Here is an 18568-nt window from a genome sequence, read left to right on the forward strand (position 1 = left end):
TTAGATGGATTGTGTCATTTTCCCTACATTTTCTTGTAATATCAACAATATCACCTCTAGTGGTTCGTTACCTCTATATCCTCTTGATTTCCTCAAAGATGTCCAAAATTATAAATAGTTACTTTTGGGATGACAGGGATGATCATAGGTGTTGAATTTTAGATTTTAATAATAAAATTAATTGATAAATTTGATGAACTAATATGTTTTTAAGATAAATAATGTATGAAATACTTCAATCATGCTTCCATATGGTGGTTTAATCACAAGACTACTCCATGCCTATGATATTACCATTCCACCCGACAAAGAAGTTATAAAATTAGACAGATTTAGTATCATAAATAGAAATCTACTTTGACGGATGAGATGTACATTTAGAAATGGTATATGGACTAGACTACCTAGAAGGATTGATCCCCTCCAACCCGAACCAGAACCTGAAACACTAATTTTTAGGGGTAATCTATCTCCTCCAACTGATCCCTTTGAGGAATCACCTCCAGTAGAGCAAGCACCTCCCTCATCCATCGACGACATAGAGATTCGGATGGATCGATTTGAACAACGGCAAGATCGACTTGAACAACGCCAAGATCAAATTTTGACTGAGCTGCAGCAGATTCATCAAAATACCCTGTTTAGACATTTTGACTGGCCACCACCTGAATAATTAATTGTGACTTTTTGCTGATGACAAAGGGGGAGAAATGGATGAAATCCCCTTCTTTTATTCTGCTTACTTTGATGTTGTAATCCTATGTTATTTACCTTGATGTTGTAAACTCAAAATGTTACTTTGATGATTACAATTCTGTGCTTTGATTTCCATGTTATCTCTTTAAATGATTAGTACAATATTATGCTTACCTTGATGCTAAAAATTTCTGTGATTTTGACTCGAAAATGGATGTCATGTCTTGACATCATTTCTATAGACGAATACGTGGTAAATCATGATGTGCATGATGATAATAAGTCTAAATTATCAATTTGATGCTTGAATTCAAAGGCGTAGAATTCAAGAGTATCTTTTCTCAATTATGGCATATAGATAGGGGGAGTTAAGATTAACTCCATCACCAATTGGTTGTCATCATAAAAAATGGGGAGATTGATGAATCTCGGATTTTGATGATAAAATTAATTGGTAAATTATTTGATCTAATCCATGTGTTGAGATAAGTGTACAGGATTAACTACGATAGTAGTAAGGCATAAAACAGATGATGGGCCGGAGTCGAAAACTCGGACGATATACCGGGAGCTCGCCGAGAGTTCATTGTGAGATCATCGGAAGCACGTTGGAAGACTCGCCGAAAGCTCGTTGGAAGATCGCCGGAAGACTAACCGAGAGTTGGTCGGGAGTTCGCCGGAAAACTCGTCGAAAAGTTCGCCGGAAGATCGCCGAGTGAAAAATCGACATACCAGACCATGCTTGCCTTAATCGTAGTTAGAACGAGTTGATTTGGGAGGTAATCCTATCAACTCTGTTAGGGGCCAACTAGGCTCGAAGTTGGGCTGGTTTGGGCCGGAGTCAAGGCCTAACCAGGATGCTGAATTCCTAGCCGGCGGTGGCATCGCTTGGAAAGCAGCACCCCAGGTGGTCTAGGTGGTGGTACCGCCGACAGTTATTGCTGCCAGCGGTAGTAACGCCCCTGTCAAGTGGTGGTACCGCCCAGTAATGGCGGTGGTACCACCAGGACTCCGGAAATCCGGGATGAGACACTTTTTTACTCTATTTTTGAAAGCCATTGGGGCCTATATATACCCCACCCTTTTCAGCATGAAAAGGCACCGAAGTGTGATTATAATCTTGAGTTATTGGAGTGTAAAAGTGTTGTAAACAAGTGCTAGAGTCCTCCTCCCTTTCTAAGTTTTTGAGATCATTCAAGAGAGGTGTGGGACTTGTAAGGGTTATCTCCTAAACCCGACAAAAGGAAAAAGAGCTGTAAAAGGTGATTGGTCTTCACCGATTGAAGGAATGCCTTTAGTAGACGCCGATGACCTCAACGGAGGAGGGATTCGAAAGTGGATGTAGGTCACATTGACCGAACCACTCTAAATTCTGGTTTGCATTTCGTTTTGAGCAATTTACTTTAACTACAAATCATTTCATAGCAAACTGCTTCTCCTCATCTTGCTTTCACTACGCTTATGCTCTCTTGCGTTTTAAGTTGCTATCTTTCCGAATCGATTTCCATTGAACGTACGAAATCTTTTACGAAATCCAAGAATTTTCCGCTGCATTAATTCACCCCTCCCCCCTTCTCCTCTTAGTGACGCTCTTGATCCTAACACATATATCACTAAAGCAACACCAAATGGGAATAGAAGCTGTGTGAAAGTCAGCTAAAGTCAGCTGCAAGTGAGTATGCAAGCCGAGAGGAAGCTGTGTCAATAGATAAATCCAGAAAGCAGTATGGAAGGAGGGCTTAGGGCATTAGCACTCGGCAGATAGGGATTTGGCAATGCCTGTGACGCCCCCCTTGCTCGAGATCCCTTTTTTCGAGCCTTCGCCGGACCAATCGACTTTTCTCTCTATCGTTTCGAGTTAGAGCTACCATGAATTCTGAAATGGAGTATTTATAGTTTTAATGATACACTAGATCCTAACTGTATATTAATTCGAGTGGCATTCTTACCTTTTTCCGCACCCTGCAGCTCGACACCTACGAAAAAGGGTCTAGTCTATACTCCCTTTAATAGCAAACTCTTAGTCACATTTGAAAGTTGTACAAGGAAGCAATGAGGCATCGACAACCTGACTCGCAATGGTAGCGTGGCGATGGCAGTAGGCTTATGCCACAAGAAATCCATAAGTCGACTAGCATGAGGCAACCAACTGCCCCTCAGTTAAAACAAATTGGCAGCACAAGGCAGGGTGGAATCCTTCGTAAGGTCAACACCAAATATTATTGATATTATTGATATTGATTCGCAAGCATATCCTCCACAAATAGTAAAGCAAGCATAGATTGACGATACATGTACAAAAGAAAAGAAAAAAGGATACTGAGAAAGCAATTGCAAAATGATTCAACTTCTAGAGGATTCCAATAAACACAGCCCAAGGTCTATATTATCATAGCATAATCTCCTCTATTCAAAAGTTTGGCATAAGCAGCCAACCTCACACACCGAAAGAGATCCATGACGTATATTTAGATGAGGAGTTGGCAGAATAGAAGGATTGGATCAAATCCTTCAAGAGATAGTGGGACGAATATGGGATGATACTGATGTGTGATAGTTAGATAGGGCCAACAAAACTGAGTATCATCAATTTTTTTGTTTATTGCAACAGACATATGGTTTTTCATAAGTCAGTTAATACTTCCGACATGATTTAAGATGCATAATGTGGTATAGGAGATCGGACCACAGCACATTGTCCAGATCAAGGTATGCAATTTCGAATAATATCGCCCGATACGGGCGGTACATACCGGTCCATCAGCTTACCGGTACACGGACCGCCCATTACCGAGCGAAACGAAAAAAAAAAAAAAATATATATATATATATATATATATATATATTTTATAACAGGCGATGCGACGTCGCCTTATATATATATATATATATAGAAACGAGGCAACATCGCATCGCCTCGGCGACGGTGCCCCGCGTGGGAGAAGGAAAAGGCGATGTCGCTGAGGCGATGTGACGTCGCCTTTATAATATTATATATATATATATATATATATATATATATATATATATATATATATATATATATATATATATATATATAGTTTCGTATCGTACCGAGCGAACGTCGAAACTTCGGTATGGTAAGAAATTGTATACTTTGGTCCAGATAGTCACCAACAATAGAGCCAATTTCAAGGTCAGTTTACAATTGATGGAAAAAAGAATAACATTATTTTGGACTTCATGTGCAGCTCATTACATGGATCTAGTGTTGAAAGGTATTTGTGAGCTACCATCAGTCAGCAAGTGTGTAGCTCGAGAATAGTCGATTACAAAGTTTATATATAATCATCAATGAGTTCACTCTTTAATAAAAAAGTATATAAATGGAGAGATACTAAGACTTGGAGTCAGTCAGTTTGCTGCAAATTTCATTATCTTGAAGACAATACAGCAAAAGAAGCAAGACCGCAAGACAATGGTCACCTCATAGGAATGGTCTGATTCTAAGTATTTGAGATCGAGTGACGAAAAAAAGATAGAAAAGACTATTCTTTCTTCTAAATTTTGGGATACTATAAAAGAAATCATAACAAAAGTGAAACCACTTTGCGTTGACCTTCATAAGGTCGATATGAACAAGTGTCCCTAAATGCCTTATCTTAAACACATGCTAATTACAGCAAGAGGAGGTTAAGAAAGTATTCAAAGATGATTTTAAGACCAAGTAATACTTACAAATCATCAATGGCAGGACTGAAGTTCATATGGACCAAGATATCCATAATGTAGATAAATTCATATTAAGTGTAATTTAATTTATAATTTCTTAATATTTAAAAAATTCTTACTAATAAAATTATGTCTTGCGGCGTATTATCTAAATCTATCCATTCAATTTCGATATAATCTTGGAACACGATCAAATTTATTATCGGTACTAAGAAATGTTATATATCGACTCTTATAAAAAACTATCAATGCTATTATGGAGGACCGATTATTTCGGGAAACAATTTGTTCATTCTTTGACGACGTAATTGTATCGTGTCATTATAATATGGATCCTGGTGAGAAAAAATTACACACATGTTAATTGTAAACTATATTTGATATTAATTATTTGTTCTGCTAATAAAGTCATATCTATATCCTTTTACAATTAGTGGTGGCTACAATTTGGAGGGGATGCTCCAAATTTAAGGAAGGTTGTCGTTCGTGTACTTTTGCAAATGATGACATCTAGTGGTTGTAAATGTAATTGGTCAACAATTGTATTGATTCACACGATGGTCCGCAACAGACTATTGTATAGACGGTTGGAGAAACTAGTATATATCCACTATAACATGCGGCTAAGGTTGCGATGTCCCGAGTTGGACAAGGAGCCAGAGGAAATAGAGATTGATCCCATCGAAGATTCAAAACCGATGTTAAAGTGGGTCGAAGCAAGGGAGAACCAAGAGGATCTTCTACTTGATAAGGTGGGAGATCCTCAACGTCCTTTATGTTTTATTATCGAGGCAATATAAGAAGATAAAGCATATCCCTAGTAAGAGGAAGATCCCCCTCGGTCAAAACGTGGCGGAAGGAGTTGGAAAACATTGAGTCAGACTACTTAAGGACCTAGAGACACCCAACCATCACAGTCGTCCGCCCAGCGTGCAAAGTCAAAGGCAAAGGGGGAGGCAATAACATTAGCCGCATCGTTGGAATGAATCGAGTTGCGCGATGAAACACTTCAATCGTATTCAATAAACCGCTCAGTCCAAAGACATGGTTGCAACGTGGGCAGTAATGCCTCACCATTGATGGTGGTGACATTGAGGAGTCGATGGTCCCGTCTACATAATTTAAGGGTGGTGCATGGACCAAGCAATATTTTACACATGCCACCTAAGATTCAAATCATGGAACTCAACGAAGTACTAGTCAAATTTATACATAGAAGGGAAAGACAGTGGATGATTTTAGGCAGATACGATAGAGCCTACACGACGTAGACACAAAGCAAAGCTCATCGTATTCACAGCCATCGTATTATGAAGAATCTTATGACCAACAATCATACGATAATAGTTGGTCATACTTTTCTAAGCATTAGTATGGTGATCAATCTTATGATTCGAAACAATAGATCAGTAACGAAAGTAAAAGTTCTTACATTATTCTTCATACTCTGCACCAATATATGCCATAATCATACTTACCCTAGGAGCTGCCTCGGACACGTGTGATCCACAACAATCAGTCTACGACCATAACCACATAGATGCACCAGTGGCATTCAGTGTATCAGTATACTTTGTCGTTGGATCAATTTCAAGATTGAGTCCAACAAACATATCAAATTGATATATAGATACATATGATCGAGGACCCTAATCCATCGCCCATAGAGTCCCGTCGTTCTTTTTGTTGATAGAACTAAGTATATTCATCGATTGATTACTTAATTCATTTGAACCTTAAAGTTTAAGTTGTTAAAATAAAATCTAACAATTCAAATCGTTTCTTTGTAGATAATTCAATATTAACGAAATGATGATTTGGAACGTACAACAAAGCTACTCCTCAAAGTCCAAAAAAGATATACATCACTATTCTTTTCTAATTTTAGATTATTTTGCTAAAATTATACTAAATTTATATTTATCTTCAACTTTAAAACGCTAATCTAACTTTTTTTTATTTTTGGAGCTATTTTTTATTTTTTTTTTGTACAGTTGGTACATCCCGACGTACCAACATATAGTACATCGGTACGCCCTGGTACATACTGTACCGACAACCAATCAGTACACCGGCATGGACCAATAAGACAAACCTCGCATCTTATAAGACTAGTTAGCCTTTTATTGGAAAACTTTCATCCTAGAAGACTTTGTGAGGTTATACCTCAACTATTCAGTGTTACCCATCTTAAAAAGAAAAAGATATTATTACAACAAGAAATTTAGGTACAAAGGTTTAAAATCCAACTTCATCAATCTAAATAGCTTTTTCTTAGAAAATTTTCATCAACGAAGAACAAATATGAACTTCTATGAAGTCCCATATGAAAGAAACTAACAATATATTACTCATCAAATCTATGAACTTCTATGAAGTTCTATAAGCCCTATATGAACTTCTATGAAGTTCCAAATGATAGCCCACATTGCTGCATGGATTAAATCGTGGATGTCGGCACTTGGGCTATGGTATGCCATATAAGTAGACTACAGTAGCAGCCTGACAATATAATAGCCAATCTCAGCCACATGGAGTTTACCATGCTCAATCAGGTCAAAAGTGGATCGACAATTTTGATACCATTAGAAACTTGATCAGTCAGGAATTAGACTGCTTGATTAAATTAATGCCTTCACCCTCAAAGCTTGACATTCTAGACTATATTTGCAATATGACATCAAAAGGCAAATCACAGGCATTCATTTTCTCAACCATTGTAACTGATCCTCTTTTCAGCTGTTGCTACCCTTTGCCAATGTTCAAGAATAGTTTCTTCCATTTTCCCTCAGCTGCTGATTGCTTGCCTACTCTTCAGCTGCACCTTTACAGTCAAATGTCTCTGTCCTAGTACAACTCCTTTCCCTCTTCTAAGTTCTATCTGGTCCATTTAGTACAACTCATTTGCTGCCACTTCATTGTAGGGTTTTACATTTCACCAGGACAACACACGGCAACCAGTTGACACATACTGGTTTCCCTATACCAAACACAGATTGTTACCATGATGTGTACCATCTGCAGAGGACTGACACACGATAAGTTGATTCTCATTCAATACAATTTTTTATCATGACTTTTTAGAATGTGCTGTAAATTATCAACATTCAGGTCCAGAAAATATAAGGCAATTTATGTTGTCTCACAAAACTTCCCTTCCAATTCAGAGGTACTAGTTAGCTATATCTTTCTGGTAACTGCTCCTAATTCTCAGTAATATCTTCTAGAATACCTCCCACCTATTGAATAGGTGTGAAATACCAATTCTATAGAACATGGTAAAATCTCCATTCTAGAACAGGATCATATGGGTTTAGGAAAAGGGATTGGAATCGGTCATATCAGATTAACAGGATAAGACCCAGCTAAAAGAAGGTTTTATATTAAAAATTAAAAACAAATACAAATTAAAGAAGAAAATTGCATATAATTTTAAATAAATATTTAAAATTTATTTTTATAACCATTTTCCTTGTCTATCATATGAATATGCTTGATTATCAAAATAAATAGACATTGATCAGGAGATCCAGCAAATCTTTGTCCACTTTTGCCATCTTTCGGTTAGGGAGTGGTCAATAAAATTTTTGAATTTTGAGGGAACAGATAAATACTCAACAGCTATCAACATATATCTTTAGATTGCAAATAATCTCTTAGAAAATTAAAAGAACCTGGATTGTAGGACTTAAAGTGTCCAAGTCGTCATGACAGCTAACTAAATAAAGAAAAAGAATCCATATTCCTTGTCTATCAATACAAATTCGCATACTGTCAGCATAATTACTTCTATGGATTTGAATGCCAAAGGTCAGCATGGCAAATGATATCTTACAACATCGGACCATTTGATGTTATCTACACTGTAAAAATGACATCAAGCAGTTGCATCTTGATGCTGTTCCTACAAAATGACATCAAGCATCTTTTTGAAAATCCAGGTTCAACATGATATAGTTAGAAACAAATCGGACTCATCTTTTACCAAATTAATGTATCAATTTAAATCATTAGAACTATGTCTAGATGTCTCCAAAATAATACTATGCAATATACTGTTGCATAGGAAATTATTACCTGCGCGACAAGCGCGACTAGCCGTGGATTGCTTGATTTTCCATAGAAAGCAAACGCAAACCTGAAAACAGAGTGGGATCTTACCAAATGCTAGATTCATATCCAATTGTTGTATAATGTGCAAGAGGCAAGCTACTTATTGACAAAAATTAAGCATATCAATGACAAAATAGGACTCAAAATTAATGTCATCACAAATATCTCTATTCATTCTTTTTTGGCAACAGTAGACGTGAAAAGGATTGCATGCAGAGTGCTAGGCAGTAAAAAGAAAAAACTATGCTGGTACAGCATGGGGCATTGTGGCCAACAAAATCCTCATTTTGAACCATGTCGACCATCAATACCATGTCAAGCCATTACAACACAGGTGCATGTTGCAAAATTAAAAATTTTTTATTTGAAAATTTGGTAAATAGCACAAAAATCTCAAACTAAAATAAGGACATTTAAGATCCACTTTTGGTATTGCAGTAGTAGTGCAAGTTCTCAACAGTATCAATACTCGTGCCTCTTTGATTCTATACATCTTAGCACTAAATTTTCTCAACATCTCAAAGTTCCACCAATTTAATTCCACTAGGCTCTAACAAGGACCACAAATACATTGCTCCACACCGCAAAGTAAATTAAGCAAAAAGGTAAGGATCAAAGATGATTTCAGACAAAAGAGTATTGTTGAAAAATGTGGATCTAAAATCCAAGGATCGTAATTTCGTACCGTACCAGTTTCGAGCGTAGCTCGGTATGAGACGGTACATAGTACCGAGCGGAACACCATGGTGTGTCGCTCGGTATATATATATATATATATATATAAGTTCAAAAAAAAAGGCGATGTTGCCTCCTTTTTCTACCCGCATGGGGAGAAGAAACCGAGGTTTCCTTCTCCCCGCGCAAAAAAGGGCGACGAGGCGACGTCACTGCCTCGTCGTCTCATTTCTTCTGTCCGCATGGGGAGAAGAAACACTGCCTTGACAATGCTCTGTTTCTTCTCCCTGCGATATGGCCGAGGCCTCGTTGACTTAGACGAGGAGGCGACATCTCATCTGCAACGTCTGACGAGGGAGGGCGACAACAGATCGAGATCGTCGAGGGAGAGCGGCATCGAATCTCCAAGCTTTCCCTTTTCTTCTCCCTCGGCTAATACCACCCGATAGCGAGTGGCGATAGTCGAAATCGACCGTCACCGATTGATTTAGGGTGGTAACGGGGCTAAAGCAGCCCCAATCGACGGTACCGCTAGGTAGCAAGCGATCCCCGTACTAATCTGCAGGTGGACCAGTATGTACCATCCGGTACGGGCAGTATTATTCGAAATTAAAATCCTTGCTAAAACCTACACTTATCGCACAGAAGAATCACGGCAGACCCTGCTTAGAGGTAGCTACAAGATGGTATTTAGCTCCACCCACAGCTACATTCATTATTATTTAAGGGCAATAATAATCTGATTAACCACTTGTATGCTGGTCTTGTTAAAATTTCCTATCCCTTTATATCATCGTTTTTATATTGGTTGGCTATATTTTGACAATGCACCATGCATCACCTTTGTACTCCTGCAAACTAAACTAAATGAGTTTGGCTTCAATGAGCTGATGTATAGACAAATCGCAGACTCTCAAGTAAAAAACTAGCAACTATCCTCTCAGATTCCTAAATGTATTCACATGCAGTTATATTTTTCCCCCTAAAATCAACCAATTTGTCTCAAAGAACAGCATCATATTAAGATGTGGCATTGAAAAAAAAACTTCCCATACACCATTTCTTTGAAAATTCTGAGACTTTTTTCTATTCCCTCAAACTCCAGGTTGAGATCAAAGTTTAAATAGGAATCGAGATCAAGATCAGCTAAGTTGTCCAAAATAAATGATTTTAAAGCCAAGCATTTATTTGTCTTAGTTACCATTTTAAATATCTGTTGATTTTTTATTTCTTAGAGATCTGTTAAGCTATAGAAGGGTGTGGTTTGCCTCCTATTAAATATCTGTTGAAAAAGGAAAGATGACAAAAGCTCTTATTCCAACAAACCCAGAAAAGAAAGAGGAAAATTGGGCAAAATTTTGACTGCTTCATGTAGACCTCCTCAAAGTCACCATGGTTGAAGGTGTTTTGTACATCTAGTTGATGTAGATGCCAGCCATGAGAGACAACATACCTTTTTGAATGCAGACTAGGGGAGGAGGGAGAGTTTTGATAAAAGGGTCTTCTTCTGTCTATTGCTCTTTTAACAAACATCCTTGGTGCACATATCCCGTGGCCTTTCAAAGAGAAGGTTGGGTTGAACCATTGAATGCTTTCATTTACAGGGCAAATAAACTGAAGGACTTTGATCTAGCCACTAAATTGTGCCCTCATTGGCATTGGATGGCTCGGACAAAAAATTTGTTAGCAATTAACAATTCAGATGAGAATCTTCTTATAATATAGCCGATACTTTGGATGTGAGCTGATAAAAGTTATGAGATTCTGCTCATTTAATTGGAACAACTTTTCTTATAATTATTACACTTTCATATTTGATGGTATTAACTAAATGACTCCAAAAGGACTTCAACATATTAATATACCAGAAGATTGGCAGGTAAAAGAAACAAACAGGAAGATTCAATACAATAAATGTGGAAATGCAGCAAATCATTAGCACCTGTTATAAACTTCATTAATAATATAGAACAAAAGAAAAAAAAATCATGAATGTCAAAAGTAACATATCTATGTAAAATATTTCATCAACATGATAAATAAGATTTCTAGCACCAGAAAGACTGCAATTTATGCACTTAGCGCCAGAAAATAAAGGTAAGCAATTCATGAAATCAAGAGAAATGTAAAAGTTCATGATTATGATACAACAATAACAATTTTGATTCCTTCATCCAAGAATCAAAAACTTTAACTATAATCTACTAACCGCTTAAGGCGTAGCATTGATCGATATAAAGCAATAAAAATGCGAGTGCTTCCAATGACCTCCTGCATTAGATACAACAATGGTTTATTGTAAACTATGTAAAAGCTCATAAAATAGTGTGCATCAGACTGGAATTTATGAGATTTTCTTTCTTGATAGTTGATACAAAAAAATAAGGAGCTAACATTTTACGTACAAGTATCAGACAATCATTTAAATTATATACAATCACTTGTTCCTCTAAACTTCCACCACGGACACAAGTGGTCTCAAGCTGCACGCTTATACCTAAGAAGCCCCATTAAGGATATGCAGCTCCAGATGACCGCATATAATAAAAGGAAGGCACCAGATGTGGAAAAAGACAAACCACAATATCTGGTCCATTTATGATGGTGCAAGTGAACATTTAATCTAAGCCTTGATATGAAAAAGATGTTTAGTCTCACCTCATCAGTTGGAAATATAAATGTCGATGGCCTCAAATTATGATAATCTTTTAAACAATCCAAAGGCTTGAATCCCAGAAGACGAAGGTGGCTATTTGAAACCTTCTTTACTTCAAGTATCTGATCCTTAGAAAATTGAACCATCTGACTGCAGAAATATCACATTAGAAGGTAATGGCCCATAAAAAGGAATTGACAAACAATATAAACCCACAGATGCACTAGAAAGAACTCATAAGTAAAACTAGAAGACATATATGGTATATCACAAGCAATTAACATCAACAAAAATTCATAAGCATCAAGCAATTACCCATTCATATTCTTTATCGGACTAGGAGGATATGAACACAGCTAATATTCCTGTTCTTTTAGCATCCTCATGCTAACCCATCCAAATGGACAAATTGTCACATCAGTTTCCAGACATGATCCAACAAAGGTAGTTGTAAAGGTTCATCGTACCGGTCCATACCGGTGTACCGACCATGTGTCGATACAGTGCATACCGAGGCGTACCAACATACCATATGTCGATATGCTAGGTCATACCAATGGCATGCCAAAAATGACTCCAAAAATACCTAAAAATAAAGAAAAGTTAGATTAGGGTTCCAAAGTTGAAAATAAATATAAATTTAGTATAATTTTAGCAAAAATAATCTAAATTAGGAAAGAATAGTGACACATATCTTTTTCAAACTTTAATGAGAGGTTTTGTGGTATGTTCTGGACCGTCCTTCCATTAATATTGAATTATCTACAAAGAAATAATATGAATTATAAATTTTTTTTTAACAACATAAACTTTAAGGTTCAAATGAATCAAGTACTCAAGCGACGGATATACTTGGTTCTACCACAAAAAAAAACAATGGGACTCCACGGGTGGTAGATCGGGGTCCTTGATCCTATGAATTTGTATATCAATTTGATATTTTTGTCAAACCCAATGCTAAAATTGATCCCATGACATAATATACTAATACATTGCAGTGATTTAAAAAGGCGCTCGGATGCTCGCCTAGGCGCTCGGGCAAGGCGAGGCGAGGCCCGAGCACCTCGCTTCACTTCCAGGTGGCGCAGTTCAAAGAGGCGAGCGCCTAGGCCCGAGCACCTCGCTTCACTTCCAGGTGGCGCGGTTCAAAGAGGCGCCGCCTAGGCGCTCGCCCAAGCCCAAGCGCTGGGCGCTTCGGGCGAGCGCCTAGGTTAAACCAGGCTATCGAACCAGCGTTTTAGGTCTAGTTCGGTCTCCGATGCTTTAGTTGGTTCAATCGAACCAACTAAAGCACCGATATCAGCTGTCGCTGCCCAACCCTAACACTGCTCGTTGCGGCTGCCACTCCCGCTGCTATCGTTGCTCGCTACCGCTCCCACTGCTCGTCGCTCCTACTCCCGCTCCCACTGCTCGCCGCTACCGTTGCTTGTTGTCGATGTAGCTGTCACTGCTCGCTGCTGCTGCCGCTGTCGCCGCTCACCGCTACTACTACCGCTTCCTCTTTTCTCAGTTAGCACCCCCTTACACTCCTCTTCCTTCTTCTCCTTCTGTATACAGTTAACAATATACTAATAATAATATTTGTATTTATTAGATTAATTTGACATAATGATTTTGTATCTTAGATTTTCTTAATTTAATAGCATATTTTTATTTAAAAATTTAAATAATTATATTTATTAATTATATTATATATTTTTATATTTTAGCGCCTCGCTTCGCTCGGGCGAGCGCCTAGCGCCTCGGGCGTTTTTGGACCTTAGTGCCCGCCTAGCGCTTTTTAAATCACTGATATATTGTATGTCATAGTGCATCAATATGGCGATAGTCGTAGTTTGATCATCGTGGATCACATGTGTCTGAGGCGAATCCTGAGGCAAATACGATTATGGCATGTATTGGTGTGAAGCATGAAAAATAATGTCGGAACTTCTACTTTTGCCACTAACTTGCAACTCTGTATCATAAGATCAATCACCGTACTACTACTCGGAAAAGTATGGCCAACTATCACCGTATTGTTGTTAGCCGTAAGATTCTCCATAATATGATGCGCTTCGCTCTATATCTATATCGTGTAGACTCTGTCGCATCTGCTCAAAATCAGCCAATGTCTTCCCCTTTTGTGTATAAACTTAACCAGTACCTCATTGAGTTCCATAATTCGAATCTTAGGTGGCATGTGTAAAATACTACTCCTCAGTCCATGCATCACGGGACCATCGACTTCTCGATGTCATCGCCATCATCGGTCGAGGAATTATTGTCCATGTTGCTACCATGTCTCTAGACTGAGAGGGTTGTTGAATATGATTGAGATGGTGTTTCATCGCCCGACTTGATTTTTTCCAATGGTGCGACTAACGCTCCTGCCTTTGCCTTTGCACATTAGGCGAACGATTGTAACGGTTGAGTGTCTCTAATTACTCGAGTAGTCTGACTCGATGTTGTCTAGCTCCTTTCGCCACCTTCTGACCGAGGGGAATCTTCCTCTTGTTGGGGATATGCTTCATCTTCTTCTATTGCCTTAGTGATAAAACACGAAGGACGTTGAGGATCTCCCACATCATCAAGTAGAGGATCCTCTTGGTTCTCCATTGGTTCAACCCACTCTAACATTGACTCTAAATCTTCATTGTAGAATTGGAGATCGATAGGATCAATCTCTATTTCCTCTAGCTCCTTGTCCAAATCGACACACCACAACCTTAGCTGCATGTTATAGAAAGCATATACTAGTTTATCCAACCACAATAGTCAGTTATGGACCTTTATGTAAATCAATACGAATGTTGACCAGTTACATTCGCAACAACTAGATGTCGTCAGCAAATGTATACGGACAACAACCTTCCTTAAATTTGTAGCTATCACTCGACTGCAAAAAGATATAAATAAGACTTTATTAGCATAATAAATAATTGATATCAAATATAGTCTATAATTAACATGTGCGTAACTTTTTTTCACTGGGATCCATATTATAACGGCACGATACAACTACAAAGCCAAAGAATGAATCAATTGTTTCCCGGAATAATTGGCCTCCATAATAGCATCAGTTGCATCGGTAGTGTTTGACAAGAGTCGATATATCACATTTCTTAGTGCTAACAATAAATCTAATCGTGTTTCAAGACTACACCGAAATTGAATGACTGCATTTAGATCTTATGGTGCAAGACAAATAATTTTGTTAGTAAGAATTTTTTAATATTAACAAATTATGAATTAAATTATACTGAATATGAATTTACCTGCATTATGAATATCTTAATCCATATAAACTTCAATCCTACGATCATTGATATGTAAGTATGGCCAGGCCATAAATCAATCTTTGCATGGTTTCTTGACCTCCTCTCTTGTTGTCATTAGCATGTCTAAAATAAGACATTTGGGGACGCTTGTCCATATCGACTTTACGGAGGAAAACGTAAAGTGGTTTCATTCCTATTATGATTTCTTTCATGGTATCCCAAAATCTAGAAGAAAGAATAGTCTTTTTCGTTTTTTTTTCCATCGCTCAATCTCAAATCCATAGAATCAGACCATTCCTATATGGTGACCATTGCCTTGAGACCCTGCCTCTTTTGTTTTATTGACTTTAAGATAATGAAATTTGTAGTAAACCGAGTGACTCCATGTATGAGTATCTTACTATTTATATACTTCCGTATTAAAGATTAGACCCAATGATGACTATATATAAGCTTTATGATCGATTGTGCTCAAGCTACAAACTTGTTGGCTAATGGTAGCTTTATGATCCATGCAATAAACTACATATGGAGTCCAAAACAATTTTTTTCTTTTTTCCATTGGTGATTATCTGGATAATGTACTATCATCCGATCTCCTTTACTACGGTGTCCATTTCAATATAGTTTGTATCTTGAATATTGTCAAAAGTATTAACTAACTTGTGAAAAACCACCCATCTATTACAATAAATAAGAAAATTGATTATACTCATTTTTGTCAACCCTGTCCAACTGCCACACAATAGTGTCACCCCATATTCATCGCATTGCCTCTTGAAAGATTTAATCTAATCCTTTAATTCTGCCACCTCCCTATCTAAATATACGTCATAGATCTCCTTAGGTATCAGAGGTTGAATCCCCGTGCTAGACTACTGAATAAAGGAGATTATGTTATAATAATATGGACTATGGGTTGTGTTTGTTGGAATCCCGTGGAAGTTGAATCACTTTACGATTGCCTTCTCAATATCCCATTTATTTTCTTTTGTATATACATCATCAATCCATGTCTACTTCGCTATTTGTGCAGCATAGGCTTGCGGATCAATATCAATAATATCTAGTGTTGACTACCTGCCAAGTCCTCTCATAAATCTATGAATTCCAACATACCTCATGCTACCAATTTGGCTTAACTAAGGAGGGGCAATTAGTTATCTCATGCTAGTCGACCTCTGGATTCCTTATGGCACAAGCCCACTGCCATCGCTATATTCTCATTGAGTTAGGTCGTCGATGTCTCATTGCTTCCTCATACATGTACTAATGCCCTAGTGATGCACAAATACCAGCTCTGAGATCCGGGTCGATTTCATCATCGTAACCCTCATATTCATCATAAACCAGCTTCTACATAGCCCTATAGTATTCTTCCTTAGCTCTTGCTTTCTTTTTCATTGTATCTTCCCTTGCTTGTTGTAACTTGTCTTGAAAGGATTTATGGACCTTCATCGGAACCTTCGGCCATTTTGCAACATCAAGACACGCCAGCCATTTTGCAACATTGAATTAACTCAAATATTGGTCAAATTTTAATTAAATCATCATTAAAATCACTAATTACAGTATTAAAAATCTTAATTAAAGCTTGATTGCACCTATTATGCCATCATAAATATATAAATCACCTTAATATGCATGAAATACAAAGATTTAACCCATTAAGTGTCTAATTTCAAAAAAATCAACATTAAACACACTAATCACAATATTAAAGACCTTAATTACTCCTTAATTAACACTATTCTACCATCAAAAACATATCAACCAACATATTAGGCATTAAGTCATTAACGACATAGAATAGGCTTAATCATCACATAAATCAATAAAAATCTAGAAAGAGAAAACATACCTCTTGATTAAAGTGTTCTTCCTCTTAATCCTCTCAAATTAGCCTTCCAATTTCAATCCACAAATCATAGCTTTGTTGAATTTAGGAGAGTGAAAATATGAGAATGAGAGAGAGAAGTGAGTGAGAAAGAGTTTGAGAGAGCGAAACAAATTGAAAGAGGTGAAAGGAAAGGATTTAAAGACCTTTTCCTAATGGTTCAAATGATTAGTTTAATCGTTTGAAAAAGGGCAATCTTAGCCCTTGATCAGTAACGATCGAAATCCGACTGTTACCGGTACATACCGATCGGTAACAATCAGATTTCGATAGTTGGCGATCAGTACAGACCCTATATCAGGCGATACAGAGTCATGTAACGATACCACCCAGCAAGGTTCGTCGTACCGTACCGGCGTTTCGACCCGGGCTCGGTACGGTACGGTGTACCGAGCGGTACACCTGATTTCACTGATTTAACCCTTCGAAAATACCTGAAAATTAAAAAAAAAGTTAGGATAGGGTTTTCAAGTTATGAATAAATATAATAATAGTATAAGTTTAGCAAAATCAATGTAAATTAGGTAAGAATAGTATCACATATCTTTTTCGGGCTTCGAGGTAGTCTTGTTCGAGGTTCGTATTTCAACCCGTTATAGATTGAAATATCTACAGAAAAATCAGTTGAATTGTTAGACTATTTTGTTACAATATAAAATCTAAAATTCAAATGAATTAAATAATCACGTATCTAGATATACCTGATTGTTGATTCTACCACCAAAACGAACGACGAGCCTCCACGGGTGGTGGATCGAGGTCCTCGATCCGATACATATCAATATGATACGTTTGTTAGACTCAATCATGAAATTGATCCCATGACATAGTGTATTGATACACCGTATGCCATTGATGCATCAATGTGGTGCTGATCGTAGATTGATCGTCATGAATCATATTTGTCCGAGGCAGCTCTTGAGGCATATATTGGTGTTGTTCTATATCATGCTGTTGCTTAGATAAGGATGACCAACTATCACCATACTGTTGTTGCTCATATCATTCGCCATAATACGATGGCTGTGAATACGATGAGCCTCTTTCTGTGTCTATATCATGTATGCTCTGTCGCATTTGTTTATATTCATCCACTGCCTTCCCCTTCCCCTTCCCCTTCCGCGCATAAACTTAACCAGTACCTTGTCGAGTTCCATGATCTGAATCTTGAGTGGCAAGTGTAAAATATTGCTCCTCAGTCCATTCACCACCCTCAAGTTGTGTAGACGAGACTAACGACTGCCCGGCATCACCACCATCATCTGTCGAGGCACTGCTGTCTGTGTTGCTGTCATGTCTCTGGACCGAGCGAGAAAGAGAATGTGATTGTGAAGGTGTCTCGTCGCCCGACTCGATTCTTTCCAACGATGCAACTGATGCTACTGCCTTCCCCTTCCTCTTAATCTTCCCAAATTAGCCTCGATTGAATTCACAAATCGTTGTTTTATAGAGTTTAGGAGAGAAAAAAAAAAGTTTGAGAGAGAGTTTAAAAGAGTATAATGAAATAGGGGAGAGAAGAATGGTTTAAATAGGACGAGAAAGGGCTCCAACGGTCAAATTAACCGTTGGAGCACTGTA

General features: G+C 37.7%; 1 protein-coding gene across 2 annotated transcripts in view; it reads right to left on the minus strand.

The window, feature by feature from the left end:
* LOC135651552 (ATP-dependent DNA helicase 2 subunit KU70-like) overlaps nt 1-18568 on the minus strand; it is a 36693-nt gene that overhangs the window by 5445 nt on the left and 12680 nt on the right. For both annotated transcript variants that reach the window (XM_065171708.1, XM_065171713.1), the window contains 3 exons: nt 11836-11983; nt 11387-11448; nt 8467-8527 (listed from right to left, as the gene is read on the minus strand). In XM_065171708.1, coding sequence (XP_065027780.1) covers nt 8467-8527; nt 11387-11448; nt 11836-11983 — 271 coding nt within the window. The remainder of the gene's footprint in view (nt 1-8466; nt 8528-11386; nt 11449-11835; nt 11984-18568) is intronic.

This window comes from Musa acuminata, chromosome BXJ1-4 (assembly GCF_036884655.1).
Source record: "Musa acuminata AAA Group cultivar baxijiao chromosome BXJ1-4, Cavendish_Baxijiao_AAA, whole genome shotgun sequence".
Lineage (NCBI taxonomy): Eukaryota > Viridiplantae > Streptophyta > Magnoliopsida > Zingiberales > Musaceae > Musa > Musa acuminata.